At 51.0% G+C, this 20,058-nt stretch overlaps 1 protein-coding gene across 1 annotated transcript; it reads left to right on the top strand.

Moving 5' to 3' along the window:
* The first annotated feature begins 14,944 nt into the window (after positions 1 to 14,944).
* On the top strand, positions 14,945 to 20,058 carry NR2E3 (nuclear receptor subfamily 2 group E member 3). The gene is made up of 7 exons (XM_036095204.2): positions 14,945 to 15,130; positions 15,307 to 15,410; positions 15,498 to 15,746; positions 15,832 to 16,007; positions 16,891 to 17,137; positions 17,392 to 17,497; positions 19,324 to 20,058. Exons 2-7 carry the CDS (start codon positions 15,326 to 15,328, stop codon positions 19,454 to 19,456), a joined length of 996 nt encoding a protein of 331 aa, XP_035951097.1. The 5' UTR covers positions 14,945 to 15,130; positions 15,307 to 15,325; the 3' UTR covers positions 19,457 to 20,058.

The raw sequence follows: 20,058 nt of genomic DNA, 5'->3' as shown, positions 1-20,058 counted from the left end.
GCCTCAGTTGTCTGTGGGCTGGATTCACTGCTTCTCACCCGTGTATTCTCAGGGCCTTTCCCTCCCTACATGGCTTCTTGGTGTGGTCTCTCCTTATAGCGTGGGCTTCTCAAACATGGAGGAGAAGGAAGAGCATGCAAGAAGAAGAGAAAGCTGCCAGGTCTCTTAAGGCCAGGGCTTGGAAGTCCCAGACATCCCTTCTGCCTCGTTCTATTGGTCAAAGCCAGTCACAGGCCTACTCAGATTCAAGAGAAAGGAAATACGCAGATCCTTCAACCTGCTCAAGACCTCAGAACTCAGGCATTCTCCCTTGGAATTCACTTTCTTTCACCTGCCTTGATGTCTCCCCAGTCACAATGATCATTCACTCATTCAACAAGGACTTATTGAGCACCTAACTCCATGCCTGATACTCTGCTAGGCGCTGAAAATGTAGCAGTATCCCAAGTGGAATAAGACTGCCCTCAGAGAGCTCACGTGCTACCGGGGGAGGCAGAAAGTAAAGACATGAACAGGTAACTTCTGCGTGGCATGGCAGGTGTGATATGTGTTGTGGGAAACAGCAAAGCTGAGAAGATGAATGAGGTGTGGTGGAGCCCAGCAGGAGGTGATGTGGTTTTGGAATGTTGGTAAGATCCAGAGCCGATGGCCAAGAAAGAATTCTTAAGACGTCTTTGGTGCAAAAAAGGTGATTTTGTTAAAGCACAGGGACAGAACCACCTGGGCAGAAAGAGATGCTGCCCTGGGGTTGTGAAGGGTGACTAATTATATACTTGGGAGCTGGGGGAGGTAAGGAAAAAGGGAGGTGTCCAAAAGGACTTTAATATGCTAAAGAAGACTCTCAGGATACTGGAGGCCTTGCTCTTGTCAAGCTAGGGTTGTTTTTCCTTCTAGTAAGGGATTAACATCAAGACAGCTGGGAGCTTCCTGGAGGAATGTTATACTCTACCCATCTCAGGTCCTTGTCAATGGGCTGCAGGTCATAAAGAAATTCAACTTTGGGGGGCGTCTGGCTGGCTTAGTCCATTAAGTGTCTCCCTTCGGCTCAGGTCATGATCCTGGAGTCCCGGGATCAAGCACAGGGGTCGGGCTCCCTGCTCTGCGGGGACTCTGCTTCTCCTTCTCCCTCTGCCCCTCCCCCCAACTCCTGTGAGTGGGCTCTCTCTCAAATAAATAAATAAATAAATAAATAAAATCTTTAAGGAAAAAAAAAGAAATTTAACTTTGTTTACATTCCTTTCTGCCTCTGTTTCCTACATCACTTTTAGAGGGGAGGGTGATGTTAGGGCTCCAGGAAATTGAGTTACGGGTTTCCGAAAGTTAGGCTATCGATAAGAATGCTTTTTCCCTGTAAATCACTAAGACATTGGTAACGTGAGGGAGACTCCTGTCTTGCAGGACTGTGATCTTTATCAGTTAACCATTTGTTTTTCCCTTCCCTTAGCTTTAGGGCAGTCAGGGGTGCCTGAGGACTGTCACACAAGTCCCACCTGGGAGCGGGGTGTTGTGGGGTGTCAGCTTGTGCTTTGCCCTCGGCTTGCCTTCTGCTCCCTCATCAGGAGGTACAATTTTGTTTTTTTAAGATTTATTTATTTATTTATTTATTTATTTATTTATTTATTTGAGCAAGAGAATGAGCAGGAGCAGGGCCAGAGGCAGGGGGAGAGCCCGATGCGGGGCTCAATCCCAGGACCCTGAGATCATGACCCGAGCCGAAGGCAGACGCTTAACTGGCTGAGCCATCCCGGTTCCCCTAGGAGGTACAATTTTAAAGGAGGTGGCTGGGGGGACAGGAGCAAGCGGGCCACCTGGCTGCCTGGATAAGGATGTTCCAGGCAGAGGAACATGCACGAGCGCTGCCTCCACCAGCGCACAGAGCCTTCAGGAAGTGGGAGAACAAGGGGAGCAGGAGATGAGGTCAGGTGTCCCGGGGGCCTGGGGAAGACATTGGCTTCACTGTGAGTGAGACGAGAAGCCAGTCAGGGATTTGGGCGAAGAGTGACGGGGTTTGAGGGAGCCCAGCAGCCTGGCATGAGCGTGTGCATTAACTGTGCCCAAAACGCATGTTTTCCTGGGTTAAATCATGAGCATTGGAGGCAAGCTGAGAAATACCATTTCAGTGAAAATGTTGATTTATGAAAGTCCACTTAGCACAATATAGCAAGAGCCATAAAGCTGACCAGATACGCTTTCACTTAATAATTCCGTGACTGGTGGGGCACCTGGGTGGTTCAGTTGTTGGGCGTCTCCCTTCGGCTCAGGTCATGATCCCAGGGTCCTGGGATCGAGCCCCACATCGGGCTCCCTGCTCAGCAGGAAGCCTGCTTCTCCCTCTCCCACTCCCCCTGCTTGTGTTCCCTCTCTCGCTGTGTCTCTCTGTCAAATAAATAAAAATAAATAAAAAAATAAATAATTCTGTGACTGGGAATTCATCCTGGGGAGAGAACTTAATGAAATGGTGGGGTTTTTTTTCAGGAGTGTTTTCAATAGTAATTTTTCGTTTTGTGTTTTCATACATTAATAATAATCTTTTAAAAGGTATGTACATATACTCCATCATCTGGTTGACTTCCTTACAGCCCAGAACTACCATTGGGACCGGCACTGGTGATGTAGGAAAGATGTTGGGGTTCGGAGCTGATGGCAAAGAAAGAATTCTTGAGACATCTTGGGTGCAAAAAGGTGGTTTTATTAAAGTACAGGGACAGGACCCGTAGGCAGAAAGAGCCGCACTGGGGTCATGAGGAGTGGCCCATTATATACTTTCAAGCTGGGGGGTAGTTAGGGAGTTCATGAGTCTCTAAGGAATTTTGGAAGCAAGGTTTCCAGGACCTTGAGCGGCTGGCTTTGTTGGGAAAAAGTCATTTATTACTGTCTAGTAAAACCTGAGTCATGAGACCCTTCAGATGTATATTGGTGGGTCATAAGCTTGGAGGATGACTGCCAACACGTATCTTGGGGGGTAGAGATAAAGGAAGTTTCCAAAGGAATTTTTATATGTTAAAGTAGACTTACAGGATCCTGGGGGTCAGGCTAAGATTGCCTTTTGCCCTTAGCCAAGTGTCAACATCGAGGCAGCTGAGTTCCTAGAGGAAGTTCCCTCTGCCTGTTTCAGGGACTTGTCAGTGGGCTATAAGTAGTAAGGAAATTTAATTTTCTTTTGCCTTTGTTTCCCACATCTCTGGGAGCAGGCGGTATTGCTTTAATTGTCATGAGTGGAGTTAATATGGAATCAGATTTAGTATTAAAAAGTGGATGCCCGCAAAGCAAACGCCAGATTATGTCACAGACTTGCTGTTTGAGACAAAAGAGCTGCAGTAGAGCGGAGAGTTGCCGGTCCTCCCTCGCCAAACCCAGAAAAATCTGCACCCTACCCTCGATTCCTATTTCTAGGCTCCGAGGGGCAGCTGACTTTCAACAGGGCATTCTCTAGCCTGTCCATGTTGTTCCTTTTAATTCCGTTTGCTTGCAGGAGTGTTTTCACTTCATTAGCAGAGTTTGATCCTTCTACTTAGTTCGATGTTTATAACATTATAATTAAACATGAAGTTATTTACTGGACATTGGAGGTTAGTGAAACAATGATTTCCCTTTAAAAGTTGTCCGAACATTACTTGAACGCAGTAACCAGTAGCCCGAAGCATCGGATGATTCCAAATAGCTTTCCGGGTGCTGCCTCCCTGGTCACCCCTCTTGCCGGGGGGCCCCACGCCCCTGGGCCCCCCGGCAAGAGTGCGGGAGAGCAGTCAAGGGAGCCAAAGGCTTGTCATCACCTGCCCAGGTGTCTTCATGAAGGTCACCAGGGCTCCTCCACAAGCAGGCGCCCGACAGGTTGGTCCAGCACGGATTCGGGAGCGTTCAGCTCATTTATTCTGGTGATGACCAAACTCTGGGGGAAGCCGTAGGCAGGTCTATGTCCAGAAAGTTCTCTGGCTCCCAGCTCAGGGCATCCGCTTTTCATCATCACTCAGACTCTCTCCCGGGTGATCTCAGTCATCCCCTTCTGCACAGCCGGCTCCGAACCCCTCTCCAGCTTCCCTGTCTCCATGGCAGCAAGAAGTCAACGTCCTAGTCTCCTCTGTGTCATCCGGCCTCCACCCCTAATGTCTGCTGAGTAGGACAGGATCTCGTGGACGGAGCTGTGTTTGCGCCTAATCCCGTTGCTTTCATCCTTTTTCTCCCCTACCAATACAGTATGACACGCCAGAGATTCCCGACCAAGTCCTAATCCAGCAAATGTCCTTCCTGCTCAATGCCCACCCCACCCGCACCCCTGGTAATCTGGCCCTTGAGGCGATCGCCTCTAAAATACAGAGAAACCAAATTCCCACTAATTGCTCCATCACATAAACTCTTCTTTGATGCTCTGGTAGAAAAACACAGCTGTGCGTTACACACTGGGTAACTTGGCCGGGATTCGTCACTAAAAGATTTTAAATCCTCTGCCTGATGTTGAGAGTACTGAAGATTTTTCTTTTTCTTTTCTGTAATTTCAAAGAAGAAATTCCCCCAATCTCTCATGCTAGAACTTGGAGAGTGAAACAGTCCATGGAGCAGGCAAAGCTTTTCTCATGGAGTAACACCTCCATCTTGTGGCCTTGCTGGTTATTGCAAGTAGATCGGGTTACCTGTAATACTCTGACTAGTGCTACCATCACCATCGAGGATCTTAGATCCCGGAGACAACTTGAGAAGTCCTCTAATTCCATTTCCTGTCTTCAAACAGGAAGGGTTTATTAGCGCCACTATTTCTTTATTGTACCAGCCCAGAGAGGTTAAGAGGCTTGTCCGAGGTCACACAGCTAATACGTGGAGTATCTTACCCCAGGCTCCTGCAGTCCTCTGACCGCTTTTTAGGAAGAAGAAACCCTTCTTCAAACTAAATTCTACCAATTATAAAACCCAAATGCGAAGGTGTTCTGGTTAAAGTGCCAGCCCCTTGGTTCAGCACACCTTGAAAACCAGGGTCCCACACCAGGGGCTGCTTCCCTGGTGAATTGATGAGGAAACATCATGGGGGGGTGGAAAGACTGGGGAAGGATCCCTGAGAAGATGTCCTTCCATTCGGAGGTAGTTTATCTGACCAGTTTCCTGTTCTGGCCAGACAAGTCCCTTTTATTAAAACACATTCTCTTCTTATCATGATTATTAGCAGCTCTTCATTTTTACATGTCTCTTCCCAAGAGAATCTCTAAGTTGATTTGTTTGCAATTTCCAGTAAATGTTTTAAACCTCCAGTGACCGTGTGAATGGCAACATTGGCCTTGGGGGTGACAGCGGCAGGAAGGCATGGGGGAGCGTCCTCCATGCCAGGCTCTGGCCCAGGAGCAGATGGGTCTGATGCAGTGAGAGTATTCTAGCAGACACAAGAGCAGAGGGTCAGAGAAAGGAGCAGCGAACTGCGGGGAGGTAGGGGAAGCTTTCGGTTACGCTTTCAGTCAGCCGTCCAGCAGATCAGGCTGGTTCCACGTGTCAAGCCTTTAAACACGAGAGACGAGATCTCTGGTCTCATAAAGCTTACGTTCTAGTTGGAGAAGATAGACACTAACAACTAAACAAGTAGATGAATAGGAGAGTTTCTGATCGTGACTCTGCGTTGTGGGGAGCAACGTTAGAGAGCCTGGTCTGAGGAGAGGCATTGGGGCCCCGTCTGGAAGTGTGAGAAAGAGCGAGCTAGAGGGAAAGCGGAGATGTTGGTCGAAGGGTACAAACTTCCAGTTATAGGGTGAGTAAGTCCTGGGGATCGAGGGCACAGCATGGTGACTATAGTGAACAGTACCACACTGTATACTGGAAAGTTGCTAAGAGAAGAGATCTCAAATGTTCTCATCACAGAAAAGCGGTGCTCGTTATGTGAGGCAGTTATGTGAGTTAGTACTTGCTAACTCTACTGGGGTAACATTTCATAATATGTATGTGTATCAAATCGGCACATTGTACACCTTCAACTTACACGATGTTATAGGTCAATCATACCTTAATGATGCTGGAGAGAATTTTAATAATAATTCAATCAATCAATCAATCACCAAAATAGCACCATAATTTTTTTTTTTTTTAAGCCAGGCACTCTTACTCAGAAAGCTCAAGGGCACCGCTGCCTTTTTCTTCTTCCAGGAGGGGGCGCTGATGAGTGCGCCAGCCAACCCCATCCAAAGCCAGCACCTGGAATTTTCCGCTAACGCATCACCCTCTTCAACTTAGCTCCTCAAAAACTCCGTAGCAAGATCAAAACGGCCAGTGAAGACAGATTTAGGTAGAAGCAAAGGGAGAAAAAGAGAAGATTTAGGCTAGAGAGTATGTCCAAAGTCATTGACCACAATTTTTTGTTTCACTTTTCACGTTGAAAATATGTATATATGTTTTTAAATTAACATTTTATTATATAAAACTTCAATCACAAACAAAATTATAGAGATAATAGTTCAGTGAAATACCATGGACCCATCTCCCACATCAGCAAACACCAACTTTAGTCGTTCTGCCTTCATATACCTCCTCCTTCTGGTCACTCATTTATTAAACAAAATTTTTGTGCTGTCATTTTTAAAAAGCGAATCCAAGACACTGAATTACTTCACCAGTAAATACTTTAGGATATGTCTCTAACAGACCAGGATTCTTTTTCATTAAGCATAAGCACAATACCATTGTCATAGCAAGCTAAATGTAAAACAATTCTTCAACGTATTTGTTTTTTAACATTCTATTTTTGAAATAAGTTCATTTCTGAAAAAGTTATTTTATTGCATTTTTTTAACTTTTTTAAAAAAAGATTTTATTTATTTATTTGAGAGGGAGAGAGCACAAGCAGGGAAGGTGGCAGGCGGAGGGAGAGGGAGAAGCAGGCTTCCCGCTGAGCAGGGAGCCCGACTCAGGACTCGATCCCAGGACCCCAGGATCATGACCTGAGCCAAAGGCAGACACTTAACCGACTGAGCCACCCAGGCGCCCCCGGAAAAGTTATTTTAAATTTCAATGCCCTTAGTCAAGAATCTTACCTTAAAATCGTGTCTGGGAATAAAATGATAGATCACAGCCTTAATCAGAAATTACCTTTTGGAAACAGACTGTCAAATAAATAAAGATGCTGAAGAAACAGTATGACAACCTGAAAGATCAGTAAAATAATGCCAATTTCTATTCAATGGTATGTTACACTAAAGATAATAATAAATGTAAATAGGTTAAATCTGATACCAACCAGAGTGCCCCTGACTTAGCCGAATTACTTTGCTTTTGTGTACAAGTACCAGTGTGTCTGCAGTATATTGTCTTTTGCTCCTTCATCATGACTTTTTCCACATAACTCCTTCCAATGGCAGAAGAATAGCCATCTTGGAAATGTGCCATAATTTATTATATTAAAATATATACTTAGCTATTCCCAATGCATGCTGAATGAAAGCAACATCTTGACATATCACAGTGTGGTGTCTGTGTAAGAAATTCTAAAGAGCAGGTCTTTCAAGCTCCTTGGGAGGTAACTGGGGAGCCAGAACAGCATATGCAAAGTCCCCGTACTCGAGGGAGTGTGCTGCGATCGGGGATCCAAGAGACCTCCGCAGCCCCGCTGACAGGATGGGCCCCCTCCCATACCGTCACATCTTAGGGAGAACTGCTTGGAGCGTATGCATTTTCTAAAATGTCGTTCTAAAGAATACATCCCTCATCTATGAGGAGGCACTGGTTATCTGTGACCTCAGTTTAGCATTTTCACCAAATTAATAAATATAGCTAATAAGTAAGGTCAGAAAATACAGCTTACGTCAATATCAAAAGTCAGGAAGGCAAATGGGCCAAATTCACATTTGAACACTGCTCATCTAAATAGTTCTTTCTGGACAAATTCTAGAAGCCTGTGCAGTTGTCACGACGTTGTCTGGGATCTCAAGATTAAACCACAAGAGACTCAGGCAGAGACGGCACCTTTGTGCCGATAGAGCGAATCTCAGCCTACCTGTGTCACAGGAGGCCCGGGGTCTCACCGCACACATACTCACACCTAACCTTCACACATGCACACTACAAGTCATCCCCAGTCATACCTGGTGCAGAGCAATCCCATTAAAAGCAAACACAGAAAACAAAGACGTTTTCTGGAGAATTATCCTTTCACTTATCTCTATAAATTTTTTTTGCAATTTGAATCTAAGAATCTGCGTCTTGTAAAAAAGCTGAGAATAGAAATGTCAGTTCAAAGTGGCTTTCCATAGCCCAGAATATCTGCTGTTTTCTTTCAACTTTACCTGGAGACAGACTGTGTCTGGAGGGGATTTTCTTTCCGAAATATATGAAGGTGGTTTTTGTAAATATGATATTCCCACTTTTTATTCCCTTACCTTTGGGCAGATACATTCTCCTAACATAACCACCTTCTCTGCCTGGGTTTGAATCCCAGCTCTGTCACCTACTATCTCTATGACACTGGGTGAGTCGCTAAGCCTCTCTGTCATTCTTGGTTGTAAAGGGAGGACATAGTGATAATGTCTGACGGTGTCGTGAGGATTAAATAAGTTCTCACTGACCAACACTCAGAACTATGGCTGCTACATAACGATTTCTTAATAAATATTTCCCATTGTTATTATTATTATCATAGGTCATATTTATTTCAAATTAACCAATCTCTTATATTCATTTTTTTTTTTTAAGATTTATTTATTTATTTGACAGAGACAGGCACAGCGAGAGAGGGAACACAAGCAAGGGGAGTGGGAGAGGGAGAAGCAGGCTTCCCGTGGAGCAGGGAGCCCAATGCGGGGCTCGATCCCAGGACCCCGAAGACCATGACCCGAGCCGAAGGCAGACGCTTAACGACTGAGCCACCCAGTTGCCCCAGCCAATCTCTTTTAAAACACAAAAAAGCCTTATTTTGATTACAGTTATAATACATGTCCATTATTAAACACTCAAACAACATAGAAAAATATAAAGAAGAAAAGAAAATAGTAAAATTCTCCTTCAGAGAAACCTCCGTCAACCCTTTGAGCATCCTTCCAGATAGTTCCTGCGTCTGCATACCAAAGATAATGTTACATGCCTGATGGCCTGGGGCTCCTCCTGGACATTTGTCTTAGGCAGTGCTTTCTGCAACTGTAAAAACAGACTTGGTGAACTGTCTCCAAGAGAGCAGGAAATAACATGGCTTAGACCAGTGGTTCTCAACCAAGAACAATTTTGCCCCTCAGGGGGACATTTTTGGCAATGTCTGGAGACATTTTTGGTTGTCACAACTGGGGAGAAGAGGCTGCCTCTGGCATCTAGTGGGGAGAGGTCAGGGATGCTGCTAAACATCCTACAAAGCACAGGGCAGCCCCCACAACAAAGAATTTTCTGGCTCAAAATGTCAATAGGGCCCAAGTTGAAAAACCCTGCCTGAGGTTGTTTCATTTCTAGGAGATGATAAATATTAGAACCAGGAGGGTCAGTCTGCTAGAATACTCTGGTCTGATTATACCTGTTGTTAAACTTTAAAATACTTCTGTACTGGTTTTCAAAGAGCTCCCCACAACCAGGGGCCCTCTGCCTGGGCCCTCCCCCAGCCTCCAGCGCAGCCCCAGCACAGCTTGGAAGGGTCTAGAGCTGGTGTAGACAGAGAAGGGGCGCCTCCAAGACCAGGCTGCACTCGGCCGTAACCGCTTTGATGAGGCAGGGCTCAGGCCTGACGCCCCGTTCTGTTGAGATTCTAGCCCTCCCCTCAGGTAATGAGGGAGCAAAATCGAAGGCAGGAGAAACTTCTCATTCTCACACATAGAAATGTTTAACAATTTCTTCATAAATATTTCCTATTATTGTTAATAGTCGTAGTAGTAACATTTATTTCAAATTAGCCATTCTTTTTTTTAAATGAAAAGAGCTTTATTTTATCCTGCTTATACTTGTAATACATGTTGATTATTAAACATCCAAACACAACAGCAACCTTTCTGTTTGGGGTGAGAATTTCTGCTTGTGGTATCTTAATAATAGCTCTGCTAGACATGGGAGAAGCCCACCTCTGGGAGCACAGAGGGGAAGAAGTTAAACAGATACCCTTCACTGCCAGTCATCCGGGACAAAGGAGGAAGGGGGTCACCCCCAGCGTGGGGCTGCAGATCAGATGCAGGCGTTCTGGACAGACTGCCTTTTGTCTGCTCCCCTAGGACGGAAGAAGGAGCCTCTCGAGTTCTGCTCAGACCTTTAAAACGATTCTGGGGGAAGGACTTCAGAAGCCAAGGACTGGGAAAACTATGCAGGAGAATATCTGATTATTTCTAAATGTTATCTTGAAAAGAAAAGAAAGAGGCTTTGTTGAGAAACTTTCCTGCTGGTATCTGCCTCCGGGAGTCCTGAACCTTCCACTCACCACTCTAGAGAAAGAAACTATTGATGACTTTAGGTCCTACCAAGGAGAAAGGAGTCCCGTGATCTTTGGCCAGCAATTCCCTTGAGACACATGAAATCAGACATGCTGTTTTGTAGCCGGCTTTTGAGTGGAAACACTGTGGGCATATTTCCATGTAAATGAGTATAGAACCGCAACCATGTGCAATGGCTATCTAGCATTCCACTGTCAGGATGGAGCATACTGGGGGTAGCCTGCTGTCTACAGGTGGGTGTCTTACTAAAATTGCTGCAGGGACCAGCCCTATAATTAAATCTTGGTGAAATTTTCCATGGGATAGTTTCCTGGAAGTGGGATTGGTGTCCTGGGCTCCTTCTCCAAGATTGCAAAGATCCATGGGTGGGGAATAAAGAGCATTTTTTTTTTTTGACAGAGAGATAGAGAGCGCACAAGTAGGCAGAGCGGCCTGCAGAGGCAAAGGGAGAAGCAGGCTCCCCGCTGAGTGGGGAGCCCGATGCGAGGCTCGATCCCGGGACCCTGGGATCATGACCCGAGCCGAAGGCAGACACTCAACCGACTGAGCCACCCAGGTGCCCAATAAAGAGCATTTTTAAGAAGCCCCAGAAAATATGTTCCCAGGACCAAATGCCACGAGTGAGGCTTATCCCAAACCGGAAGCCCGAGGCTCCTGGACCTGTGGTGTTCAGCCCAGCCAACCTGACCTCATCCCAGAACCATTTCTCCTCCCTCTGACAACACCCAGGGCATCTCTCAGGCCTGGGATCCAGTGACACAAGATATGACAGGCCCTAAACCATGGGGGGGGTGGCTTTACCTGCCAGAGAGAGGTCTAGTTCTGCAGCCTTTTTCATCCATCCCCTCCCGGCCTGCCCTGCCTACCCCAGGCCTCCAGGGAGTCAGGGAAGTTGCTGACCTGTCCCCTGGGGGAATAATTGTATTAGTGATAAGGTGGCCTCTGGCGGCTTCGTCAGCAGATTCAAGGCTTTGGGCTGGGTAATCCTTTGGCGTCTGCCCCAGCAGCTGGTGGTCACAAATCGGGAGAGAGCCCCTGCCCCCAGCCCCGCTGGGCTGTCATCCGGCACTGTCCAGGCTCTGGCTGGGCCTGACTTGCCCAAGAACAGAGGGTCAGGGTGAGAGAGGAGCCGGGCTGACCCCCGTGAGAGGTCAACGTAATAAAGTCCAAACAGCGTTAAGAACGGGCACGTCGAACACGGCTAGTGTCTTTTATTCTGACGGATTTATTTTTTGCCATTCTAAGTACCACATAGCCACTACAGAATATCGGGAAAATAAAGACAAGTTAAAAATGAGCTACTGTGCTCTAAGTGCCTTGTCATCCACACGCCCAGCTGACCTGAAACTCTGAACCCAGTCCCTGGAACCTTCCATCGGCTGAGGAGGGAAAGGTGACCTGGACTGAGGTCCAACCCTGAGACAAGACCCGGCGCTGGAGTTTCTGCCTGCCCCCCAGGGCAGCCTGCTCTCCTTCTCCTCGGGAACAACGCTCGCTCGCCGTGGGCACCAGCTACCTTCTGCTGCTAAAGCCAAAGAGATGCTCAGTCTTCTTTGAAGAGCGCCATGGGGGAAGCAGGAGTCTGGGGATCCGACACCAGTCTGAAACTCCTGACTCCACCCCCAGGCTCCTCTCCTTCTCCGCAGCTGTGTGGCCAGAAGCGATTTGCTTAACCTCTCTGAGACTCGGTTTCCTCACCTGTGGGTTGAGGTTTGCTGTGAGGTTTGGGTATGATGTCGGGAGTATTTGCACTTGCTTTCTCCTTCTTACTACTGGTGATGCAAAGATGTCAGAGGACACTTGACCTGGATGATGGCTTCATCCTCGAATCTTCCCCTTCCCTTGCTCCCAGGACCCACGCTGTCCTGATTTTCCCAGTGGCTCCTCCTTGGCCCAGACCTCCAGGGTCCGAGGCCCTCAGCTCAGCCCTGGACGCTTTCCTCCCTGCACGGCACACGTATGCTCAGGACGGCCCCTCAATCCGGGGGCTTCGGTGACCATCTCCGTGGACAAGCTGGGGACGGGCTGGTTGAGGCGTGTGGAGTCGGTCTCCACACCTGAACTCTGGGTGGGTCTGTGGGTGGAAGCTCCGGCCCAGACCCAGGCAGGGGTCAAAGGGTCATGGAAGCCGGGTGTGTGTGCGAGATCCCCCAAGGAGAGCTGAAAAGGTCCTCTGGGGCCTGCTCTGGGGCACCCTGAGGTGATGACCATTCAGAGTGGGGAAGAAGATGGTAAAGACATGCTCTAGAAGTACGAGAGACAAGCTTTGGGAAGGAGGGACCAAGTACATCAAGTTTAAGGGAGATGCCCCAGGCTGTGGAGGTTAGATGGAGCTAGAGACTGTCCAGTAGAGGGCCCTGAGGGCTGCCTGTCTGGAGGGGTGCAGGTGAGCGCAGAAGCAGGGGAGGTCAGGTATGGGGCCTCCGCCTGGTGGCCTCGATCTTCTGAGGCCCCAGAAAGCGGATTACCCCACAAAGCCCCTCGAGCTGACTTCCCAAATCCCCAGTAGTGCTTCCCTGTCACAATGAGGGTTAACCCCACTTACATAAAGGCCCGCCCCTCCTCCTCTGTCCCCTTCACTCCATGATCCTTCCAGAAACTTCTCACTGTTCCCCCTCCCCCTTGGGCTCTAAGCCTAAGCCAAGCGCTGCCCCCCACCCCCAGAGGTGCAGAGGTCTGCTGAGGATGGGTGGTGTCCTCTAGACCAACCCCGCTCTGTCCTGGGCAGGGGGTGAGAGTGGGGGTGGGGGCAGAGGAGCAGGGAAAGGAAAGGCAATTTCCTGAGGCTTGCTCTGTGACTTCCTCAGAGAAATCATCATAATAACAGCCCCCATCACGTATTATGCTCTTACTGAGTACTGGGCACTGAAACTTTTGATACCCCTTTTCCCAGACACGGAAACTGAAGCTCAGAAAGGCTAAATCACTGGCTCAGGGCTGGGCCGTCTGACTGACCTGAGCGGGAGCAGGGATTTAAATTTGACTCTGTCTGAGCTCTCTCCACACTCCCTCTGGAGCCGGGGCTTGGTCCGGCGGAGGCCCAGACTCCTCCTTTGGCTCCTCACCTCACAACCACACTGGGCTTGAGCTGGGAGGACGGGGTCTGGGGACAGCAGAGAGGCTGGCCTGCCTGGGACGGTGAGGCCGGGTGGGGGAAAGGAGGGGAGGCCACCTGAGAGCCTGGAGCCAGACTCGGGGGCTGGGTCCTCACGCCCTCCCATCCCGCAGGCCCCGCTCCCCAGGAGCCTACAGCTCCTCTTCGGCTCCTCACAGACCTGAAGGAGACTCTCCACCTTGGGCCCCAGGCCTTCCTGCCTCCTGGCCAGCCTCAGACCCTACATTAGACCCATTCCCCTGTGTGATGGGCGCCACCTCTGTGCTGGATGTGTGGGGAGCCCCCTTCCAGGATTTGAGGGTCCTGGGCCCCAAGTGGTTCCTTATCAAGGGTTCAGGTGGGAACCATGAGGGTGGAAGGCTGGAGCCCCAGTGAACACTACATCCCTGGAGCCCCACATGCACACAGAGGCACACACCCCTCCCAGACATAACTTGCTCCCAGACACATGCCCAGCAGCTCAGAGAGATTTAAAGTCCTGGGGGACCTGGAGTCCTCACCTCCCTTCAAGATTTGGCATTGGATGGCCAGCCCGCTGAGAGCACAGGGCAGAAGGGACCAGGGACACTGGGCAGCTCGGGGGTTGGGGGGGGCTCCGGGGGCACCTTGGTGACGCCGCAGGTGTGGCTGGTTGATCCCCTGTGGAGACAGTAAAGATTAAGAGGATCATAAGCTGTGTCCAGCACTGCCCTGGGAGAAGTCTCCTAGAGCCAGAGCCGCTGTGGTGAGGGGAAGTTGGGGCAGCTCTGAGTTCAGACAGACAGACAGACGGGAGGCAGGAGGACAAAGAGGAGAGACTTGGGAGGGAGTGAGGGAGACCACCAGGGCCAGGGAGGGGAGAAGTAGGAACAGGAGACAGGGGCACCAAGAGAGGGACAGAGGTCAAAAGAGGGAGGCCAAGGCTGGGCCCACTCAGAGCGCCCCCCTCAGGAAGGCAGGTGCAGGCTGCCCTGGGACCCACTAGCGCTGGGCCCACTGCCCGAGCATGAGCTCCAACATGGCTGCAGCTGGGCCGGCCACTGTGGCTGCCCCCAGGAAGGAGTCCCCGGGCAGGTGGGGCCTGGGAGAGGAGCCCGCAGGTAGGGCTTTCCTGGAGGTGGGGTCTGGGCCCTCGGGGAGGGCAGTGTGCACCAGAGGGTCGCAGGGACCGTGAAAGGAGCTCCAAGGGCTGTGGGCAAGAGTGAGGGAACAGGCGGGCAAACCCAGAACCCTCGGAACATGGGGGTGGGCAGAGCCAGGATGGGACAGGAAAGGAGAGAGAAGCAGCCTTCGGGTGTGGCCGCGGAGCCCCCCAGGGGTGGGGTCCCGGAGGCTTCTGTGGGAGGACAGAGCCTGAAGCCACCGGCAGAGAGGGAACGGGGGCGGGCTGGTGGAGGCCGGCGCTAGCCCGGGGAGGGGCGCGGGGTGGGGTGTCTGCACCAGAGGGGCTGGCGCTTTAACTGTGGGCGGGGCCGGGGATGGCGGGGAGGGCTCGCTGAGCCGGTGGGAGGGAGGGGTGCGACCCAGCCGGGCCCCTGCCCCCCTCAGGCGCGGGCCCCTCGCTGCAGTGTCGCGTGTGCGGGGACAGCAGCAGCGGGAAGCACTATGGCATCTACGCCTGCAACGGCTGCAGCGGCTTCTTCAAGAGGAGCGTGCGGCGGAGGCTCATCTACCGGTGAGGGGGGCCCGCCTGGGACGGCCCTGCCCCTCCCGCCCCTGCGGGACCCTGGGCGGGCTGTGTGGGGGGAGGACGTTCTCAGGGGCGGAGGGACTGGGCCAAGCATGTCGCAAACCCACGGCCGAGGGCCTGGGTGGTGGGGCACTGACACCCTGGGCGCCCTCGGCCTGCAGGTGCCAGGTGGGGGCGGGGATGTGCCCGGTGGACAAGGCCCACAGGAACCAGTGCCAGGCCTGCCGCCTGAAGAAGTGCCTGCAGGAGGGCATGAACCAGGACGGTGAGTCGGGGCCCATCCCAGAGACGAGTGACGGAAGAGATGGGGGCCCAGGCCCGGGGGGTGTCCTGACCCTTCCTGCCTCCGCAGCTGTGCAGAATGAGCGCCAGCCGCGGAGCTCGGCCCAGCTGCGGCTGGCCAGCGTGGAGTCAGACCCGGAGCCCCGGCTGGAGCCCCTGGGGGCCCCCCTGGCCGCGGCGGGGCCCAGCCCACGGGGCCCCACGCCTGTTTCTGCAGCCAGAGCCCTGGGGCCTGGGGCCCTCACGCCGCCGGGGCACCACCACTTCATGGCCAGCCTTATAACAGCCGAAACATGTGCTAAGCTGGAGCCAGAGGATGGTAAGTGGGAGGCCGGCTGGGGCCCTGAGCAGCCCCTGCCCCGCCCCAGACTGGGAGCTGATGTCACCACCTCCTCCTCCAACAGCCGATGAGAATATTGATGTCACCAGCGATGATCCCGAGTTTCCCTCATCCCCATACTCCTCCTCATCGCCCTGCGGCCTGGACAGCATCCATGAGACATCAGCTCGCCTTCTCTTTATGGCTGTCAAGTGGGCCAAGAACCTGCCGGTGTTCTCCAACCTGCCCTTCCGCGATCAGGTGTGTGTGTCGGGGGATGCACTTGAGTCAGCTGCGTTGGGAGCGCATACAGCCCCTCGCAGGTGATGACTGCGGGTGCCCGAAGCTTGGCGATGGTGACAGTTGGGATGCACGTGTCTCTGAGTCAGTGTTGGTCAGGGATCCATGTCTCAGGGATGTGACCACTGGGGGCGCTCGCATCTCTGGGCAGAGGTGATAGTGGGCTGTGCACCTCGGGGATGATGGTGGCTAGGGCCACTCAGGGATTTGAGTGCCTATGGTCCCCTGGGTCTTTCCTCCTCCTGGACAAAACCTCAGGTCCTACAGTCCCTCTGTATGTGACAGGGCTGTCTGCACACCCTGAATAGTGCAAGTGGGAGACTCTGGGCTCTCTAGGAGCACAGACGCCTCTGACTTCAGGGTTCGAGTTTCCGCCTAACCTCTTCACCTGTAGGACTTCCCTCTGAGCTTCTCAAGGGCAAGCAGACCTGTCACGATAAACCCAGGAAGAGAGGCACACTGAGGGTCTGAGCACTTGGCCAGTGGTTTGGATGGAGCAGCTCAGAGGTCAGGCCGAGTCTGCTGAGCACACTCAACTTGGGACGCTTATGGGGACTGTCCCTGAGGCTGCCCAACTTCCATGGCTCTAGGCTTTCCTAAATGTTCCAGTTGAGGCTCTGGAGGGAATGCATAGAGCATCTTGGAGCCTAGGCAGCTGGGCCAGATCATACCAAATCCCAGAGCCCTGGGCCTCTGGCTCAATGTCAGGCAGAGGTCAGGAGATGGTCTGGGCATCCAGGGCCAGCCCTTCCTTTCCTAGGGCCCCGGAGAAGGTGGCAGAGGTTCAGGCTGAGCCAGAGATGCTGGATCTCCGCCATCATGCTCGCTCCTTCTTTGAGTACAGGTGATCCTGCTGGAGGAGGCATGGAGTGAACTCTTCCTCCTCGGGGCCATACAGTGGTCTCTGCCTCTGGACACCTGCCCACTGCTGGCCGCGCCCGAGGCCCCCGCTGCCAGCAGCTCCCAGGGCCGGTTGGCACTGGCCAGTGCAGAGAGCCGCATCCTGCAGGAAACAATCTCACGGTTCCGAGCATTGGCAGTGGACCCCACAGAGTTCGCCTGCATGAAGGCCCTGGTCCTCTTCAAACCAGGTAACCGAGTCTTTGCCCAAGCCTTACGGAAGTGTGGTTGGGGTTAAAGAATGGGAATTCCAGTGATTTCCTTCTGCCTCTCCCTCTGCCTCCACCACCCCACAGAGACCTGGGGGTGTGCAGGCTTCTTCCCTGGGGAGCAGGAGGAGTGAGGTGCAGGGCTGGGTTCACTCCGCCTGAGGGCCCTGGCTGACTGTGGCGGGGGCAGGCAGGGCGGGCTGGGAGAAGAGCTCACTGCCGATGCTTCTCTCCAGAAACTCGGGGCCTGAAGGATCCTGAGCACGTGGAGGCCTTGCAGGACCAGTCCCAAGTGATGCTGAGCCAGCACAGCAAGGCGCACCACCCTAGCCAGCCTGTGAGGTGACCTGAGCACCTGCCTCCCTGCCCATCTGTCTCTTCACCTCTTTACCCTCCCCCTCCCCCCCACCACTTTGACACCATCCCTGGTGTCACTCATTAGATGGCCCAAAGGTCTGATTCAATCAGCATGAATCCAGCATCTCCTGTGTGCCAGGTCCCAGGGGTGGGGACCAAAATGAGCAGAAGACAAAGTTGTTGCCTTCCCAGGATGCCCAGCGCAGTGGCCCCACTACAGATGAGAACCACCCCCATCAGATAGTGAGGGGTTCGGATACCTCTATCTCTCGCTACGCATCCAAGTAGACAGCTAGGGCAGGAGCCTGGTTTGGAAGGTGTAACAGATCGCTGCCAGCAGAAGGTAGGAGATTAAGCTAGAACAGCGTTCTGCAGCCAGCCAGTCCAGGACTTCGAATGCTGGCCGAAGGCCATATGGGATTTGGTAGGCAGAGGGGAGCCACTGCAGGCTTTTGAGCAGGAGGGCGTTGTACACAGAGCTAGAGTGAGTCCAGAGTACATGACCGGGGAGGGAAGCACGCACTGCCATCCTCCAGCGGAGTCCCTGGTGTCCTGCTCTCTGGGAGTGGTTGTAGGGAGAGGACAGTTGCAGGGGCCTCCAGGAGTCAGAATGCGTCCGACTTGGTACATGGATGGATGTAAGGAGCAAGAGAAGAGGTGCTATTTGGGAGAAGCGGGAGTCAAGAAATAAAAAGGAAAGTCAGGAGGAAGAGGTAGTTTTGAGGGACCATGACCAGGTCTGTTGGAGCTCCGGGGAACATCCCGTAGGGATGCACTTGGCTAAGCCATATGCATGGATGAGAGCCCTGCTGTGGCTGGGTTTGGGGGCAGTAGCTACTGAGAGGCTGCGAGCGTGGCTGGTGGTGACCCACTAAGTTTAATTTCAGATCCACTAGGGGACGAATACCTCCAGTTTGAAAAACAATTTCTCTACTTGACTTTCTAGTTACTTCTTCCTGAAACTCCCTAGCTCAGAAAAACAAGAGAGGAAGGAACAAGCATAAGACGCGCAACTTCTCTGTCCCACCCACTTGGCACTTGCAAGAGAAAGAAAGCCCTTGGGTTGAAACAAATAAGTCCTGCAGATAACTGGGAGATGAGGGAAGGCCTCCCACAGACCTCCACGGTGGGAGTTGAGCGTGGAGCTGCCCCACTTTGAAGTGGCCTCCTTGATGTTGGGCAGTGACCTCTGTTGATCCCTCCCATCTGTCTTTTGGGGCTTCACCATCTACCTTCTCTGCACTGGGGATCCTTGCCTTGGCAGATGGTTTGTTTGATTGATTGATGGATTGATTGATCGATTTGTTCATTCATTCATTCATTCATTCAGTAGGCTGCACACCCAGCGTGGAGTGCAAGGTGGGGCTTTAACTCACGACCTTGAGATTAAGACCTGAGCTGAGATCAAGAGTCGGATGCTTAACTGACTGAGCCCTTTTTAAAAAAAAAATTTTTTAATGGTTCTTATTTAAAACTGCAGTTTCTTTTCTTAGGATGAGTATCTCTTTTGCACACAAAAATTATGCTTCAACTTCAGAACACTTTCACTAATGGCTATTCTATCATCCTACTGGACTTACAGAGGGGCATTTATATTCTTATTCAAATATACATAGTATTAATCATCTCATAATTATAATAATCATATATATGATTAACACATTCTATATACCATTAATATAAATAACTTCTCACTTTACAATCTTTGCACATAATAAACAATATTTATTCACTATTTTTATCCCAGTGCCCCCCATGACTCATGCTCAGAAGCTGGTAATAAAACTAATGGTGTCCTCTCTCCCGTTCAGGTTTGGGAAATTGCTCCTGCTTCTCCCATCTTTGAGGTTTATCACTTCCGAAAGAGTTGAGCTCCTCTTCTTCCGCAAGACCATAGGGAATACTCCAATGGAGAAGCTCCTTTGTGATATGTTCAAAAACTGAGGGAGGAGGAAGTAAATGGGTCCAACTACTTTAGGAAACAGCCTACTGAAGGCACTCACTTGCCTGCCCTGTGACCCAGCAATCCCACCTGTAGGTATGTGTCCCAAGCAGAAATATCCACCAAAAATATTATGAAAATATTCACAGCAGCTTTATTCATAATAGCCCCTGACAGTACATCGGCAGTAGGATGAATTAATAAATTATGGTATATTCATTTAATGGAAAACGGCAATCAAGAAGAATCAACTACCAACACGTGAGAACATGGATGAATTTCGCAGACATAAAAGTAGAACGAAAGAACTTTGCCAGGCACAGCTTCTGCTTATACAAAGTTCATGAACAGGCAAGACTAAATGGTGGTGGCGGAAGCTGGAATAGTGTTTACCCCTGGAGTAGGGAGGTGGGGTGGTTGGAAAGGGGCCCAGAGGAGCCCTCTGGTTACTAGAAATGTTCTTGATGTTGACCTAGGTGGTGGTTTCACAAATTCTCTCATTCATAAAAATTAATTGAGCCGCACTCTTAAGATTTGTGCGCTTTACTGTATTATGTTAAATCTCAATAAAAAAGTGGACAAAAAATAAAACCAAGAAAACAAA

This window comes from Halichoerus grypus, chromosome 8, assembly GCF_964656455.1.
Source record: "Halichoerus grypus chromosome 8, mHalGry1.hap1.1, whole genome shotgun sequence".
NCBI classification, from domain to species: Eukaryota; Metazoa; Chordata; class Mammalia; order Carnivora; family Phocidae; genus Halichoerus; species Halichoerus grypus.
Note: the sequence above shows the minus strand (reverse complement) of the source record. Positions and strands in the feature narration are given on the sequence as shown.

Coding starts and splice junctions, on each gene's coding strand:
- NR2E3 (XM_036095204.2), top strand. CDS start 15,326: ATGTGCCCGGTGGACAAGGCCCACAGGAACCAGTGCCAGGCCTGCCGC. Junction 15,411..15,497: donor GGAGGGCATGAACCAGGACG/GTGAGTCGGGGC, acceptor CTGCCTCCGCAG/CTGTGCAGAATGAGCGCCAG. Junction 16,008..16,890: donor ACCTGCCCTTCCGCGATCAG/GTGTGTGTGTCG, acceptor CTTTGAGTACAG/GTGATCCTGCTGGAGGAGGC.